The sequence below is a fragment of the Thermobia domestica genome, chromosome 14 (genome assembly GCF_964235325.1).
Source record: "Thermobia domestica chromosome 14, izTheDome1.hap1.1, whole genome shotgun sequence".
Lineage (NCBI taxonomy): Eukaryota > Metazoa > Arthropoda > Insecta > Zygentoma > Lepismatidae > Thermobia > Thermobia domestica.
The window spans coordinates 166,564,031-166,582,919 of record NC_137467.1 but is presented as its reverse complement, the minus strand read 5'-3'; the positions used below and the strand labels follow the sequence as shown (position 1 = coordinate 166,582,919).

At 38.6% G+C, this 18,889-nt stretch overlaps 1 protein-coding gene across 6 annotated transcripts in view; it reads left to right on the top strand.

Annotated features, from left to right (window-relative positions):
• Pfas (phosphoribosylformylglycinamidine synthase) overlaps positions 1-18,889 on the top strand; it is a 124,518-nt gene that overhangs the window by 94,630 nt on the left and 10,999 nt on the right. For all 6 annotated transcript variants that reach the window (XM_081739139.1, XM_081739140.1, XM_081739138.1 and 3 more), the window contains exons 17-20: positions 1,025-1,270; positions 3,872-4,137; positions 5,291-5,507; positions 14,048-14,224. In XM_081739139.1, the coding sequence (XP_081595265.1) occupies positions 1,025-1,270; positions 3,872-4,137; positions 5,291-5,507; positions 14,048-14,224 (906 nt within the window). The remainder of the gene's footprint in view (positions 1-1,024; positions 1,271-3,871; positions 4,138-5,290; positions 5,508-14,047; positions 14,225-18,889) is intronic.

Sequence of the window (18,889 nt, the reverse complement as noted above, 5' to 3'; positions counted from 1 at the left end):
TTAACTTCAGAGGGCTGTAATTCAAAAACAATGCAACGTAGAGAGTGCGGTTTAGAACATGACACTCGAAGTCATACCTAGTCGATTGAAAAATGTATGTTTCAAACCTCCTCAACATGTGTGCAAGGGATTGTTCAAAGGAACATAGGGATTACTTGCCAGGTTATAGGGAATCTATAAGTTCCTTTGGGGAATACCTCGCACACATCTTGCGGAGGTTTGAAGCATAATTTTTCAATCGAGTAGGTATGGCTTCGAGTGTCATGTTCTAAACCGCACTCTCTACGTTGCATTGTTTTTGAATTACAGCCCTCTGAAGTTCATTTTCCCACGCTTTTGGCACCTTATATCGCCGAAACTATCCCTCACTGACCAAAGTTCCACAGGATTTTTTTGCTTGTTTCGGTGTCAGCTCCCGAAGTTTGTTCAAATAGTTTCTTACCGCCCTGTATGTACGTTTCATGTGTGTTTGTGTGTGAAAGTCCGAGAGATAAAAATTCTCAAAGAACTACGTGATAGATCACCATCAATTTTGGCCAGAGTGTAGAGGGTTAAAAAATTAGGAATCGAGTTCATTGATGGAAGGATATTCAAACCGGAAGTGGAAGAAGTGAACCACTTCCGGTTTTAACGTTAATCGCCATAGAGTAAAAACAGTAATAGAAAGCGAGGAACTGTTTTCTGCAATCAGTTAAATGTTCCAAGAATATGTTTCATTTCCACTTTGTAATCTCTACTAAAACCGGAAGTGATAGAAAATTACTGCCACATCCAGTTTCAATATTAATTGAGAAAGATACAAACCAAAACAAACCACGTGGATGCCACTGGCACGCAGGGGGTTAAGTAGTATAGAGTCTAATTTGTCTGTAAATGGTTTGATAGTGATCCTATGATCTGTTAGCTGAGTTAAATGAAATAATTATATACTCTAAATTTTAAAGCGTAACAAGAATTAAGTTTAGTTACTTTTTAAAACTGTTTTAATTATTGGAATAATTCATCTTTTTCTTTTTTTCTTCAGGGACGTTAGTGGTTTCTACCTATGCACCATGCCCCAATGTGAATCAAGTCGTTACTCCTGACATTAAAGGCCCTTCATATGGAAAAGAAACCACCTTGTTGTTCATTGATTTATCTGACGGAAAGTCTCGTGTTGGAGGTTCAGCGCTGGCACAATGTTTCAAGCAACTCGGTGACGATGTCCCAGATGTGGATCAGCCTTTGCTTTTGCAGCAGGCATTCAATGCCACTCAAAAGCTCATTAAAGGTAAATTGCAAAATTAGATTTTTGTTTTTATTTTCTGTTTCAAGCCCGAAACAAGCAGAAAATTTATATCAATAAAGTCTTCGGAATTGGGATGGCAAAAATTTTCCGGGATCAGAAATTTCACTTTTTGGATTTTGAATTCGGAAAAATCCCGCAATTTAGAAAATTCCGGATTTTTCTTTCCAGATTCCGAAAGGTAAAAAATCCTGAATTGGCATCCTTATTTCGGAATATAGGACAGGTGAAACCTACCTTGTGAGAACTTCATGCATGATAATAAACTATATTATAATGAATCTTTTGAAGTACTTTTTTCTACTATTTTTTTTATGGAAATGTGCTTATACGAGTACTTGAATTGATTCAATTTTTGGTTTACTCGTGTCTAATATCTCTGAAGATGTTTACTTACAAGCTGTAGCTTTAGGTGTACGAAGTAATTTTCGTTTCTCCGCAAGTGTTCTATTCACATTTCAGTTATATGAGACCCCTTATGCTTAACACTTACTTTCTCATGCTGTCTCGGTACAAGATTATATAGTATTGCTACGAAATGCATACCAATGAAGCAAAATGGTCTCAGATACACAACGTGGGCCGGAAGTCGCTTGACAACTAGCAGTTATTCATTCAGTTTTCAGTTGGCTAAAATAGCAATAGCTAATTGACGTAAACAATACGTTATGGTGTGAGTGAAAACAACACGTAGTTCGTGAATATACGGAATAATGACTGTAGAAAGTGATTTTATAAAGGATTTAACCCTTGTTACATTTGCAATTAAGTAAATTTATTATGACTAGAAATTTGTTAAAGGATAAACGTGTGTTCGTACTTTAAAAGCAATGGTTACATGACCGTACTTACCAAGATGTGATTGAGGTGCTTGTACAGTTATCCGAACTCTGTATCTCCATCTCAATAGGCAATTCATATTGTTATTAAAAAAAAAAAAAAAAAAAAAAAAAGTATGTAGCGGATCTTCCCTGATGTTAACTGATAAATTATCATCCAACAACATTTTTCTGTGCTTAAACGATGTAATTTGTGGATTGAAAATGATGGAAGATATAATTACTATTGATGTTCTTGAGTACATATTCAATAAAAAATTCCCTCATCTTGCACCCGCAGCTATTGCATGTTATCTAGGAATCCCTGTCGTCTATATTTCTGTCTGTTCTAGGACCATGGTCATCAATAGTCGCTTCAGAAGCTAGAAGACATTAGTTAAACGTTATTTTTGTTGCTTTATCCTATAACAAAATAAAACAAGTATTTGAAAACGAAAGAAAGAAAGAAAACACTGTATATGCTTAACACTGTAAAGTTAAAATTGTGACCATTAAATCTTAAAAATTGAGTTGATTTTGAGTTTAGCGTTCCTCTCAGCAGCGAGGCTATATGAGACGTGGACCTACTGATTAACGTGGAATCCGAACCACATGAGCTCCGGCCGGGAATCGATCTTAAAAATTGACGTAACCACAGTTGGGTTACCTCAATTTCTGGACGCTGGATGAAGGATAATTTAAACACTCGGGTTACCCTAATTCCTGGATGGAGGACGCTTTGAACACTCGGGTTACCACCATTTCTGGATGGAGGACACTTTGAACATTCGGGTTATCCCAACTTTTGGCTGGAGGACACTTTGGACAGTCGAGTCACCCCAATTTCTAGATGAAGGACACTTTGAACAATCGGGTTACCACAATTTCTGGCTGGAGGACATTTTAAACAGTCGGGTCACCCCAATTTCTGGATGGAGGACATTTGGAACAGTCAGGTTACCCCAATTTCTGGATGGAGGACAATTTGAACAGTAGGGTTACCCCAATTTCTGGATGGAGGACACTTGGAACAGTCGGGTTACCCCAATTTCTGGATGGAGGACACTTTGAACAATCGGATTACCACAATTTCTGGCTGGAGGACATTTTAAACAGTCGGGTCACCCCAATTTCTGGATGGAGGACATTTGGAACGGTCAGGTTACCCCAATTTCTGGATGGAGGACAATTTGAACAGTAGGGTTACCCCAATTTCTGGATGGAGGACACTTGGAACAGTCGGGTTACCCCAATTTCTGGATGGAGGACATTTGGAACGGTCAGGTTACCCCAGTTTCTGGATGGAGGACAATTTGAACAGTAGGGTTATCCCAATTTCTGGATGGAAGACACGTTGAACAGTCGGGTTACCCCAATTTCTGGATGGAAGACACGTTGAACAGTCGGGTTACCTCAATTTCTGAATGGAAGACACGTTGAACAGTCGGGTTACCTCAATTTCTGGATGGAAGACACGTTGAACAATCAAGTTACCCCCATTTCTGGGAGGAGGACACTGAACAGTCGGGTTACCCCAATTTCTGGATGGAAGACACGTTGAACAGTCGGGTTATACCAATTTCTGGATGCAGGAGAATTTAAACACTTGGTTTAGGTAACCTAACTTAATATTATGAATTTATTATATAAATTTCAGGTTTTTTAAGTTGATAAATAATTCATTCAAATCTATTTTTATCTAGTAATTCAAATCTAGTAATTTACGGTGCATACTGTATAATAAAAATATCTGTTCAAACCATTTCAGCCGGCAGAGTTCTAGCTGGACACGATGTAAGCGATGGTGGTTTGGTAACGTGTTTGCTTGAGATGGCGTTTGCTGGTCACTGTGGTGTTACTGTGGACATCACACACAAGGACGGCTCACCGTTGGATATACTCTTTGCTGAAGAAGTAGGATGGGTCCTGGAAATCGAAAACAAACATGAAGATTATATTTACTCTATATTGAAGAGTTTCAGCGTACCATATTATGCGATTGGGAAACCTACAACCTTTGGATCAAATAGTTTGGTAAGTATCTGAGTTGGAAGATTATGAGTATTTTCATTCCAGATTCTGATAACAGTTTGCCTATCATAATTATTATAATTAACAATTATAATTTATTAGAATCGGGAAATAATAGATAATGTGTCCAATTCCAATTTCCAGTGCACAAAGTTCCATCAAATTATAAATATATCACAATAATATAAAAATGTACATTAAATGTCAAACCAAAGAACATAAAACAAATGAAATATGCATATCATGTAAAAGTAAAGAAACACTCTCAACCTGTCGTAAAATATAGATAGAATTACTTCTGAACTAATCGAAGTCCTCAAGAAATACATCAGCAACATTAGCCAGGTTATTGCGAGTTGATAAACATCTTTTAGGTAAAGTCTTGTTTCTTTCCCTCTGTGATCAAGGATGAACTATTGCTGGATCTTACAATCTTTCAGTATGAAACTGTAAAGTTGCAGTGAAGAACATAAAGACATGCAAATGGTACTGATAAGTTATGTAGGGTGATTCTTTCGGTGCTATGAAATGCGAATATGTCAAAGACTAGTCGTCAAATTTTGAATATACATATATGCTTCATGATAAACATGTCGATACTAGAGGAAATGATTTATAGTTCACCACTGTCCGGGCAGAGCTAAATGAGGTACTTCATGTTTGCGAAAGTGGCCTTGCGTTTCTAACTCCTTCACGAAAATTGCAAATGGTACTTTGCTGGTGGCTTCCTACTGGCATATTTTCTCAAAAATTCGGCTGATACTTTAAATGAAATCTGTCTCATAGTATCTGCGAACAATAGTACACGTTCCTTTCTTGTGTACAGCGTTCACTTTTTCTACCACACAGCACAATGACAAGATAGTGTATACAGGATTGTGCACGATATCAGACGCTAATCGTCCGACACCAGAATTTTTCCTCCTCCTTTCCGAATTCCCCACGCACCTTTGCCGAAAATTTCATAATTGTACGTACATAATTTGCTGAAGTATTTGTATTTTGTAGCGTCATATATCGAAGGAATCACGCTATACTGTTCCTGTTTCTTTTCAATGTTTTGAAAATAAAACTAGATCAAGATCCTTAAAGTAGATTCTTAAACCACGTAGTACGATCACTAAACTGTTGTGATTTCCTTTTTAACTATTTTTAGGTGAACATATCAGTGAATGGAAAAGTTGTTGTGGAAGATAAACTCCTAAATTTGTTTAACATTTGGGAAGAAACAAGTTACCGTTTTGAACAAAGACAAGCAAATCCAGAATGTGTCCGTGAAGAGTATGAACTGTATGGATCTCGTAAAGGTCCAACGTACAGACTAACATTTGATCCAGTGAAAGAACCAGTTCCAGCTAAGGTCATAGCTAGTCGTAAGTAGATGATGATTATTCAACAGGGAAAGTTGGTAGATCTATATAATATTAACATTTGGCACACACAGAAATATGTGACTAGTTCTAATTACAAACATCGGTAATTCTTGGTTTCCCTTGCGGTTTGCACGCATCAGCAGTCATTACTGTAAGTACAGGAAGTTACTGTGGAAAAATATTGGTGTTGAAACCAAATTACAAGATAACAGATCATCCAGTGGTGTAGCCAGGGGAAGTTCAGATTGTTCGAGCTCACCACCCTCCAGCCTTATAACTAAATAACTAACTTTATGGCCTATGGAATCCGTTCACAAAGCTCTTCGTTGGCTTCTATCCAATTTCTACTTTGTATTCCTATTTCTGCGAGATCCATGTTAATATTATCTTCCCATCTGCGCCTAGGTCTTCCTAATGGTCGTTTTCCGATTAATTTCCAGTTAAAACTTTGATAGCGTTCCTACTTTCTTCTATTCTGGCTACATGACCTCCCCACCTAAGCCTTGTAGACTTGACGACCCTAACAGTGTTTGGTACACGACATAAACTATGCAGTTCCTCGTTATGAAGTTTTCGCCATTCCCCATTCTCGATCCTCTTGGCTCCAAATATTCGTCTCCCTGAGAGTAAGCGACCTCCAGCCCTCTAGTCTTATGATTATTGGTGCGAGCATGGAGCATGGTTATGTGGTACGAGCGTGACGAAAGTGCGTTGGGTATCTTGCGAGAGACAGTGCCAAATAATGATGGCCTAAAAAACTCAGGTAAACCACATCGACACAGAGGAACAGTAGTCGGAAGAAAACACTCAGACAGGTCCTGCGATCATTAAAGCGAATTGTTACTCAGAAATGTCGTGCGACTGCGGTGCAAGTGGCGGAGAAACTCAAGCAGCACCTCCTTCCCATAGCCTGTGTGACAATCACAGTTAGCCGCAAGTTACATGACATGGACATGCGGGATCGGGTTCCAGGGGCGAAACCGCTGATAAGGGACCATAGCACATTAGTATGACACCAATGGTGCCGCGAACATGTGACATAGACCACTGATTAAGGAATTGTGTGACATGGTCCGATAAGTCATCTTTCACCTTATATCAAAACTCCGGACCATATGTATTTGTAGCGAACGTCTAAAGAAATTTATAACCCGCAGTGTTTCCGCCTAACCGTGTGATGCTGTGGACCGCAATATCGCAGTTTTCAATGGATTCTGTGCTGATACGTACCGATCGCGTCACTGCCTATGATTATGTCTCCATTTTAAGGGACCATGTGCATCCTATGATCCAGATGTTGTTCCCGGGCAATTACATCATACTTCAGTATGATAATGTGTCTATTCACATTGCTGAAGCTGGTGCGGCGTGATCCGTTTTAGAGACATGAATCCAGCTCAAATTTCCGCTTCCATTCTTTGTCACGGAACTGAGTGATGTGCTGTATTCGGAATGGAGTCATATCCTACTTGCTACCATTCACGACCTCTGTGACCCCAGTCCACATCGCATCAGAGTTGTTCTGAAGGCGGAAGAAGGTCCAACACCAGAATTTTCCAGATGTTTCTACTAGTGCTGTTGAATTTTTGTGACATTTGCGGTTTTCAAAACCGAAACCGCAAATGTGGTTTTCAAAACCGAAATCGCAAAAGCGGTTTTCAAAACCGAAAACGCAAAAGCGGTTTTCAAAACCGAAACCGCAAATGCGGTTTTCAAAACCGAAACCGCAAATGCGGTTTTCAAAACCGAAACCACAAATGCGTTTTTCAAAACCGAAACCAATGTTTTTAATTACACCTTTCAACAATTGTGAAAGCATCTATCGATCGAGACAATTGTATTGATTTATGTCTGTGTTTCAACTTTTTGTATTTGCTTCCGTTTCCTCCCACTTTCTTACGGTTTAGAACTCCGTAAGTACTGATCTGAACTTGTGTGTTACAAATACTGACCTGGGATCATTTGCTCTTTTTGTTTAGTTACTTCTTTGATGACACTTCCAAGGTACTTTTCGGTTGCAAGGAAGTAAACTGGACCCCACCTGATTTTTATATATTTTGTAAAGTAGAGCACGAGGAACACGAATCTTAAGGAATTTTGACATTCCGACTTCCCGAACTCGAGATACTAGAACTTATACAGTAGTTTTACATAGTATGTATAAAATTAACGAAAAAAGTTCTGTCGCTTTTTGACCTATCACCTTAGAACATCAATATGTCACCTAAGATTAGGGGTGTAGCCAGCAGGTTTCTGTAGGAGGGGCACGTCGTTTTTGAAAGGGGGCAGCTACAATCTAAAAAAAAAATGTGTTACAGCTAGTGTTTTTGAAGCCTGAAAAAAACTGGAAAATTTTGGTTTCCTTCCGGAAAACTAAAAACACTGTTTTAGCTTATTATTATTATTATTATTATTATTATTATTATTATTATTATTATTATTATTATTATTATTATTATTATTATTATTAATAGTAATAATAATTTCATAAATTATATTACAGATAGTTTGTATTATGTTTAACCAAGAACTACTGCCCACGACCAAACATTATACCTTTGTGCATTACTATTTCAATACACAGAACCGATCTATATAGGTAAACAAGAAAGTTCTATCGCTTTCTCACCCACCACCTCCGGACATTCATATGCCACCTAACACGTATCTGGAAGATCAAGAATAGATCGACAACCTTCTGCAAACGTTCTGGAAGGCCATTTATTCCATCGCGGTAGAGGTTGGTGTTCCGTGAAGTGAAGAAGTTATCAAGTGCATTTTGCACCTCTACTTGGGATTTGAGCTGGCATCCTTTAAAGTGATTGTCCAAGGAAGGGAACAGATGATAATCGGACGGTGCAATGTCCAGGGACTATGGCGGATGCAATAGTGTTTCCTATCCAAGGCGTAAAATGGTGTCCCGGGTCATCCTAGCCACGAGGGGCTTACCGTTGTCCTGTAACATAAGGACCCCTTTGGGATTCAGAAGTGCTGGCTCCAGAGTTTTGAGTTTCTCTTGAACACGGCTCAACTGCTGACAGTACACAGTTGGATTGGTGCGATGACCAGCTGGTAGCAGTTCCCGATGCACGATGCCACGAGCAGTTCATCAACACACAGGAGGACTTTCTTCTGGTGTAGTACTGGTTTCGGCTGTCTTGGAACCGTTCATGGGATGCTAACCAATTATGACGGCGCCGTGGAACTTCGTACAGGACCCATTTCTCATCACATGGCAACACCTTGTCCAGAAATGGCTCCTTCCTCAGACGAGACAGCAAAGAAACACAGGTGTCTGCTTGCGTTGCCTTTTGACCCGGAATCAAGTTATGTGGGACCCATCGACCCAACTTCTAGTGTTTCCTCAGTTGATGAAGGTGCTGCTGAATGGTTTCGCCACTCACACTGAATTGTCCCCATGCCGTAAGCGTCGGTGGACCACAAATGGGCAATAAGCGACATCACGCGAAACATTGGCGGCGGCGCAGCGACGATCCCCGGTGGCCCCTATACCGTTTTGAAAATTATGCCACCAGCGGCAGAGATGCGACAAAACGCCAATGAACCACAAAATTACTCCCCCAAAATGTTAAATCGGCTATATGTGTGATTTAGTTTCATTAAGGTGAGTCTAAAAAACACTTTTAAAAAGTACCAAAAAATTACCCCGAAGGGGACTCAAACCACCAACCTTATGATTACTAGGCAAGTGTTCTTCCTACTTCGCTACGATGGCGATAAAGGAAACGTCGCTTGTAAAGGGATAAATCGTTAAGATCTTTTTAATTTGGTCAATCACAGTGCTCCTTTAACCGTGTATATTCGACGATAACTGTTTGGAATTAGATAAAATGTGTTCGCCATGTAATTTTGTAACAAAATGACGCGTGTCTATTTACTTTATTTCATAGTTCTCGCATACTCACTTTCTAATGATCGACGACAGTTGTCATCTAAATTCATACAATTATCGCACTTATCTCAAGATTTTTCACGTCATGATGTTGAGGCAGAGGTTATTCTTGACCCTCGGAGCTCACTTTAGGAACAATTCGTCAGCAAAAAATAAAATATAATAATAACCGCATGCACATGACTGGCGACAGTTCGTGTTGGTCCCTTCACGATTCTCCGCGAAGAATCTAAGAAGTGCGGACCAAGACGAAGTTCTCGCTGGTCGCTGCTACGCGGTGGTAACTTCAACACCCCGACGCGAGATATATGTTTCGACTCGACGAAACCCGGCCGCCAGTGAGGGCCAATTATCGCAGACCTCCACAAAAAGCGACAGAACTTTCGTGGTTACTTTTATACATAAGACTGATTTTCTTTGAAATTGCACTTAATTTATTTTAAGATTTTCTGAAAAAAAAAATGTTTATTTATTATTCGTGACTAAAAAGACATAATTATTTTATTAACAACTATATCTCACTTCCTGTTTTACACGAAATAGCATTTTAAAAAGCGAATGAAATCCAAACTGAAAAACTGAATAAAAACGTTGCTTTTCACCAAATTTTCCATCTGATAAAAAGTTTTCTTGAAACACTAATTACAGCATATAAATAATATAATGTACTTACGATTTAGTATAGTACCATTGTTTTATGATAGAATTTATAGTGGGGGGCGCGGTGGCTCAGTGGTAGAGCGTTCACCTCCGGTGCTTGGGGTCCCTGGTTCGATCCCAGCTCGCGCCGTGTGGACTTTGTGGTGGACAAACCGTGCTCATGGGTTTTCTCGGGGTTCCGTTTCCTCCCACTTTCTTCACTCCACCATTTCATTCATTTCTCATAATCACCGTCTCCTTTGGCCTAACCGGCATAGGCGTGGGACGTTAAATTCAAAGATTTCATTTCATTTCATAGAATTTATAGTACCTTGTCAAAACGTTTGTCTTCAAACTGTCAAATACAAATCGCCGTAAATTATGTAATCTACTGTCACAAAAAGTATACCATATTATTTTCGGATCGCTATAAGGAAGAAATACCATACTATTTTGTGATCGGTATGGTAAAATACTATTTTTCCATACTATTTTACCGTAAATTATTAATTATATGTAAACATTGTTATTTTTAAATGACTGAATGAAGTAATCTCACGATGATGTTTTAATATCTGGTCATTAGGGGGGCCAGGAAATCATTTGGGGAGCCTTGCCCCGATGGGCCCCCCGTGGCTACACCCCTGCCTAAGACGTACCTGGAAGATCAAAAATAGTACCCATCAGTATCAACGACCTTCTGAAAACGTTCGGGATGGGCATGGATTCCTTCGCGGTAGAACTTGGTTTGCCGTGAAGCAAAGAAGGTATCAAGTGCATTTTGCACCTTTACTACGGAGTTGAACTTTAGTCCTCTAATGTGAGTGTCCAAGAAATGGTTCAGGGATAATCGGACGGTGCGTTGTCCAGGGAGTATGGATGGTGTCCCGGGTCACTCTAATCATGTGGGGCTTAGCGTTGTCCCGTAACGGGAGAACCCCTTAGCGATTGAGAAGTGCTGGCTCCAGGGTTTTGAGTTTTTCTTGAACACGGCTCAACTGCTGACAGTAGACAGTTGCATTAATGTTCTGCTCTGACCAGCCGGTAGCAGTTAACGATGCACGATGTCGCGAGCAGTCCACCAAACACACAGCAGGACTTTCTGCTGCATTACTGGTTTCAGCTGTTTTGGAACCAGTTCATGGGATTTTAACCAATGATGACGACGCCATGGAGCTTCTCATCACATGTCAACATCCTGTCCAGAAATGGCTCCTTCCTCAGACGAGACAGCAAAGAAACACAGGTGTCTGCACGCGTAGTCTTCTGACCCGGAGTTAATTCATGTGGGACCAATAGACTCAAATTGTAGTGTTTCCCAAGTTGATGGAGGTGCTGCCGGATGGTTTCTCCACTCACATTGAATGTTAGCCCCAGTTCCTCACAGGTCTCTCCACTGTTCGCCTCAATTGCTACCTAAAGATCTTCATTTTGCACATGTATTGGTCTTCCGGCACGTGGTGCGTCTTTCGTGAGTGTTTTGTCACCGTCCTTAAACTTTCTAAACCACCCTTGCACTGTCTGCGTAATCACGACACCCTCACGAAAGGCCTGAGATATCTTCCGCCCCACTGCAGTGGCGTTTGATCCAAGTTTGAATTCGTACAGCATACACGCCCTTATGACGCTCTGTGGAGGTTCCATATTCACTATGTCCTTACACAAGTTCATGTTGTAACTGAACTGCCACAAGCAGGTAGAATGTTGGATATACCCACACCAACATTTGACCTTCGCCTTTTCTCCATTCGCATTCAACTCACGGTGTGAGGATCAATTGAACACAGACCTCCACAAAAAGCGACAGGACTTTCTTGGTTACCTTTATATATCTCACAGGACATAATATGTTTCGTATAGAGAATTATTAAACTTAGTTTTAATATCTCGAGCTCCGGAAGTCGGAATGTCAAAACTCCAGATTCGTGTTCCTCGTGATCTAGTTTACAAAATATATAAAAATCAGGTGGGGTCCACTTTGCTTCCCTGCAGCCTACTTTTCAAACGAAACTCAGTTTTCCAGAGTGTACATTTTGTTTCAAACTGAGTTCTGCCCTGGCTAACATACATAAATTCGCTTCTATAAGTGTCGTTAAAGTTACACTTGAAATTGTCGTTCGGCATTCTTGTAGCTTATGTAGGCATGAATAGATCTTTTATATTATCATTACTCTTTCACCTTGTTTCTAAATAGTACTGCCACTCTTTCTTTTGTTAACAAAAAAACACCATCTCCCTTTCTTAAAAAAAAAAAAAAGAAAAAAAATTAGATCGCAATACACAATTTTATTGTTGATTTGTTGCCACTCCGATAAATGTGAATGTTGTGGTTTTGCATGTGTTGACTGGTTTCTTATCGCAAGTCCCAGACACCTGCAAAAGTTCATACGTGAAGGGAACACCGATCATATTTTATTCTATATCTTTTTACTTCCCAATAACGATAGCCGTGCCTCTTTGTGAGAAACTGCAACTTATGTTCTTTTTTTATTCTGCCAATTGTAAAAGAATACTAAACAAGAATTTCCCTACACGTTAAGACATTTTAAGAAAAAATATCTTCTTTCACCTCTATAAATTTTGAGCATTTTTTCCCTACGCCGGGGGAAATTTCCCTCCATCTGGCAACTGTGAGCCGAAGATGGGAAAGATTCTTAGCTGTTTCCTCGTCGTTACTTGATATTAGTGCTGTCGAATTTTTGTGACTTCTGCAGTTTTCGGTTTTCGAGAAAATCGGTTTTCAAAACCGAAACCGCAAAAGCGGTTTTCAAAACCGAAACCGCAAATGCGGTTTTCAAAGCCGAAACCGCAAAAGCGGTTTTCAAAACCGAAACCGCAAATGCGGTTTTCAAAACCGAAACCGCAAAAGCGGTTTTCAAAACCGAAACCGCAAAAGCGGTTTTCAAAACCGAAACCGCAAAAGCGGTTTTTAAAACCGAAACCGCAAATGCGGTTTTCAAATCCGACATTTCGGTTTTATGAAATTTCACTTTTTTCAAAAACCGGTTTTCGGTTTTTTCAAAACCCGATTTCGACAGCACTAGTTTCTACTATTTTGTATATACTAAGCAGCGTCTTTTTAAAAGCGGTATGGCACGCAGTTTGCGATGCAAAAACATGGAAATGTGATATAAATTGAAAAATGTATTGTAAATTGCGATGCATCTTTGCATCTTTCATTATTACCACGGAAGCTAAAATAAGGAGCAAGCTGAAAATAATATTACTGCTATTTCAAGGAACTTTTCTTTGAAGGATCGGTTGCTGCGACAAAAATATCCCTCGACTTTGGGTTCAAAACAGTTTTCCACTCTGTTTTTCCTTCCTTTTGCTGGTTTGTTGCTAGTGGGTCATCCTCCAGACCTTCTCAGGTTTTGGGTCATCCTATCCATGTTTCTGAGTGTGTTATAATTATAATAATAATAATAATAAAAATCTCCCTTGAAGAAAAGGCGCATCGGCAACAGAGAAAACCAAGTTCTAACTATATTGGATCGCCGATATATATAATATAGCATGAATGTTGGCTTGGATATAGTTTTAAATTGAAGAAGAGCGTTTTACTTTCCATGTTTATTAAGCTTGTGTAATGAACCGACCAACTGTTTGAGTTTTACCAAAATTCTTTATTTTAATTGCTGCGTAACTATAGATAATAATAACAATAGATTCATTAAAGAAAAATCCAATAAATACGAAAGTAATTCACAATTACATTCATAATTCTTTCATATTTATTATATTTCTTTTATAAATCTATTATTACTCATTATAGTACAGAAAAAGTGATACAGAATTTACAAATTGCGATACAGATTGAAATTTGTCGCAATTTGCTACACAATATATATATATATAAAAACTGGTGTAAGTAATATCCAACTTTTGTGTCCATTGTTTCACTTTCAAGCAAAAGCCATAATAAACAATGGAAATTGAATTGTTTTTTTATTGCCAACTTAGTTACTGTGGTTTTTATTATTTGTAGCTCCCCGCGTAGCAGTGATTCGTGAAGAAGGTATTAATGGAGATCGAGAGATGGCAGCTTCTTTGTATCTCGCTGGTTTTGAGGTGTGGGATGTTACAATGCAAGACTTAATGAACAAAAAGGTCAACGCCGACTACTTCCGTGGCATTATATTTCCTGGTGGCTTCAGTTACGCAGGTAACATTATTATAATTTATTTTAGTTTTACATACATTGTATGGTCGCTTTAGCCATATACTTATTGTTTTCAATAACATCTGGATGAAAAAACTGATTGTAGTACACCTCTTCCGTAAATAGAAGATAGTCTAATAATTTAAAATGTAAATTCTCAATCCTATCGCATTTGGTGTTATTGGTAGGACATTTCCTATCTTAACCATTGACTAATTCCCTCTATCAAAACAGTTTTAGTTCTTAGATATAGATTTATATATCATCTGAGAATCAATACCGCGCAATAACATTTCACCAATTTTACAGGGGAGATAAAAAAACCGTTTAAAACCTAGCTTTAGCCTCAATATACGTGGTATTACTTTGAGGGAATAACAGAGCCATTTGTCGTGATATAAGTGTACTACTCACTGGATTATGCGTCATTCTATACTGATTCTAATGGTATCAAAAACTCAAATCCGCCAAAATTGGAGATACGCGGTGTTGAATCTCAGAAAACGATATATTATTGATGTTTGGTTCGTATTTATTAGATGACCACATTATGTGTTTTAGTTTTATTTTATTTTGTTTTCTCAAAATCATTTACATGTATAATTATTTATTATTATATAAGGAGTTTCGAAATGATTTGAGCGATTTCAGCTTCTTATAATTTTGTTATTAAATGATCAAATTACTTAAAATTTTACGCATAAGTACTATAACTCAAAGTTTTAGTGGTAAAATTTATAAAACACTAACTTACAAATTTCCAATGAGACTCCCCTCTGTTACGTTTCATAATCAATTCGCTAATCCAATTCCTTCCAGACCCGTTTCAGCATGTTTTCGTCGACAGTTTGCACTGCAGCAGTAATGCGCTCTTGCTGACTATGATACAGTGGAGTTGTTCGATGCTGATTCTTTAAGAAATTTTGTACGAAACCTACGTTGAATACTCACAGCAGACCTATTAACGCAAAATTAGAGGATGCGAAATGCTTTATCTGCACCACAGGCAGTTATCTTGTAACTTGTCTCTTTGCCGCCTGGCGGAAGAATTCCGAACTACTACGACCGACCGTGTCAAACAAAACTCGAGGATGTGGTTAAAAATATTTCAATACAAGTGTAATCGTCGATAGAGTTTTAACGCTCATGGTACGATTTGTTATTGTCCAATCATTTTTAGCGCTGTATTTACTAAAGACCATACTAGAATTGTTAATGTTAATTGTAATAATGAATTTTGTTAATAATGAAGTACGTCATTCTTCTTTCTTGAAGGAGGGAACATCACCACTATTACAAACGGTATACTGCTTCTGCTTTAAGTAATACGTGAAACATGGTATGTTGAACGGCACTTTATTGATGGGTTAGACAAGACGGGTGTAATTTCTTCTGTTCATTTGATTTACAGCGTTAATCATTTTTACGCTCAAATAAGAAGTACTGCTCAAAATTTCCGAGAATTTTTGTATTCCACCTAAAGTAGTAGCTGTACAAACTACCGTCGTTAGCTGCCTTTTAGACTGTATTTCAACAGGCATACGGTTATGAGTTCACATTTCTCTTTCTGCTGGTTTCGTTCCACTATGATTTGCGGTGTCTGCGAATTTCGAAATGACTGGAACAAAAGATCTGTAATAAATTTTGTTTTAAATTGGAGAATAATGAACTGAAACCGTTCGAACGCTGTAGTAACCTTTTGGTATGCAAGCTGTGTGCTAGGCGAGAACTTTTGGATGGTTTAAGCGTTTCAGAGATGGCCATTAATCTGTGGAAGATCACCAACATTCGACTCGTCCCTCCTTATACACAACTCCGGAAACGGTCGCGAAAGTGCATGAAGTGATTCTTAAAGACAGTAGCCAGACAATCCATGATGTTTGAAAGGTTTATGATGACTGTCATATGAGACATGTCAACGAGTCTTCTCCGCTGATCTAGTAGCTAGCATGTGCGCGTTTTGATGCACGTAGTCCCAGGTTCAGTTCCCGATGGGAGAGCATTAAAATTTTCATGCGTTATAGTGGTTCGAATTATAGGTCCACATCTTATATAATCTCGTTACTGAAAAGGAACGCAACTTCAGCATATAAATATGAACATGTCAATGCATTCTAGCAAATGAATTTTTATAAGATTAATTGAATTGAAGTTCATTTTTCGTTTTCTAAACTACGGTCAACGAGACAAACGGGTTCAGGACAAAAAAGTATGGCCACTGTCTCCTTATTAACCCGTCCTAGTCTCTTTTCAATTTCGTCTTACTTTTTTTTCTTTCTTCTTTTTTCCTCTTTCCTAAAATAAAATTCAAGTTGAAAGAGTGGCATTTTCACTCCATCAAAGAGGTCAAAGCTGAATCACGAAAGGTGGTATTTTCATTCCATCGACGAGGTTGGAGCTGAATCGCGAAACTATGGCATTTTAATTCCATCGAAGAGATTCAAACTGAATCGCGAAAGGGTAGCATTCTCACTAAATCGAAGAGATCCAAGTTGAATCACTAAAGTGTGGCATTTTCACTCCATTGAAGAGGTGCAAGCAGAATCACAACAGATTTTAGAGCCTACTATAACCAGCAAACTTATAGCAGTACTTCCAACAATGAGAAAATCGCTGGGATCGTTATGTACACGCTGCTGTGAAGGTGTAAATCAGACATTGTGTCCGACAACTCATAGGTACCCTGCCCTTGCTGTGCTGACTTAGTGCTTTCAAGTACCTACATTAGAGTAAGTAGGTTAGGACTTGCCTTTTGCCACAATACTCAAGCAAGACATGTGTATTTTATTAAACATATATTATTAGGAACTGTATTTTCTAGTTAGCTACGCTCAAGACCTTAATCATTAAATAAATATTAAATTCAAAAACAACTTGATTTATTGTTGAAATCGGTCAGTAAGCGGTTGACGAGCACTGAAGGCTGTACGGTGCGGAGTAATAGATAAACTTGTGATAGTGAAAGGTATCTGTGTGCAATGTCAGCATGAAGATTGGGAGCAGAAAGCTGTGAAATCTGTTTTCAAATTGGTTTGGAAACAATGCGAAAATTACCAAAAACTGATTTGGTTTTAAAAACAGAAGCAAACATATACATATTTCAACAATGAAGACTGAATTAACGGTTAAAATTCAAACACTGCCATCACAAGTGAAACAATGAATAGGATGCCCTACTTAATTAAAATGTATATAATTAAAACAAATTTACGTAATTAATCTAAACTAATGCCATCTTCAAGTGACGGAAGTGCTTCGCAAGCTGAATAGATACTAGATTTTACATATAGAGGTTGAAGGATGAATCTGTCTTCATTGCGGAAAGCATTATATAAATGCCAGAGACTTAGCTATACATATTGGTAAGAAACATCGGGTTGTGGGTGATGAAGATGTTTGCTCTGATATCACATTTAATGGCTGCCTTCAGGATAAAACTGTAAATGTTACCGACGCTAATAGCAATGACAACACACAAGGTTTGCCGATTTCTAACCTGGGCAAGATAGGTCCTCAGCACATATTTTAAGACGTGTTCCAAGAGGTACTCGATCACGATGGCTGATGCACTCAGAGAGGTGTTAAGTTATATAACAATTTCAAATGATGCAGAAGACTGGATCAACCTATGTCTGTTTCCATTTGTTGCTTTAAATGCTCCTAAACAATCAGATAAAGTAAAGAATCAGACTTCTTGGGTGAAGCAAGGAGCTCGCCTCTGGTGCAGTATTGGCCATGACACCTTAACCTTGCGTTCAACCAAGATGAAGAAATCTCGATTAAACCACAAAATTTCTAATTTGAAGGTTGTAGAGAATAAACTTGCCGATAGTGACATCCGTGGAACAGTACGTCTTTTAATTTCTGATTATATGTTTGCAGCTCCGGATTCCTCTGTGTTCGAGACCCTGTTGGAGAAACATCTCGCCCACTCTGGCAATTTCATTGCGCCGGATCTTCCTGATGATAAACACACTTTTCAAGGAGTTTCGACTATGGAGGTTCAAAACGCAATTAACTCCTTTCTGTCAAGCAGCGCGGGAGGTCTAGATTGGCTTCGTCCTTCAATTCTTAAAGATCTTTCTTGTTAAATACTGGAATCGAAGGAAAAACTCCTTTTGTGATCTATTTAATTTAATCATTTGTGAAAAAGTACGTATGGAAGTTCGCCCGTTGTTTTCGGTGTCAAACTTACAACGCTGAGAAAATAGGATGGTAGTATTCGGCCCATAGCTGTTGGGAATGTTTGGCGCAGAATATCGGCAAAAATTGTATGCTTTACAATACGTAAGCCAGTTAAGATTTTTTTTTTTTTTTTTTTTTTTTTTTTTTTTTTTTTTTTTTTTTTATCTCCTCATCAGCTCGGTGTTTGTATTCCTACTGGTACCGAGGCAGCTGTTCACGCAACTCGAGTTTCTCTTCTACTCACAGTGTTACGAAGGCGGTCGTAAAGTTGGATTTACGTAACGCATCTTCTCCGGGATACTATGCTTGCCGCAGTGCTGAATGATTTTCCTTCAATTTATCCGTATGTTTATCAATGCTATGCTCAACCCAATGGTCTGTTTTTCGACGGAAACACTATTTCGTCTCAGAGAGGTATACAACAAGGCGATCCTCTGGGCTCAGCACTTTTAGCTATAACTATTCACTCTAGTTAAATCACCG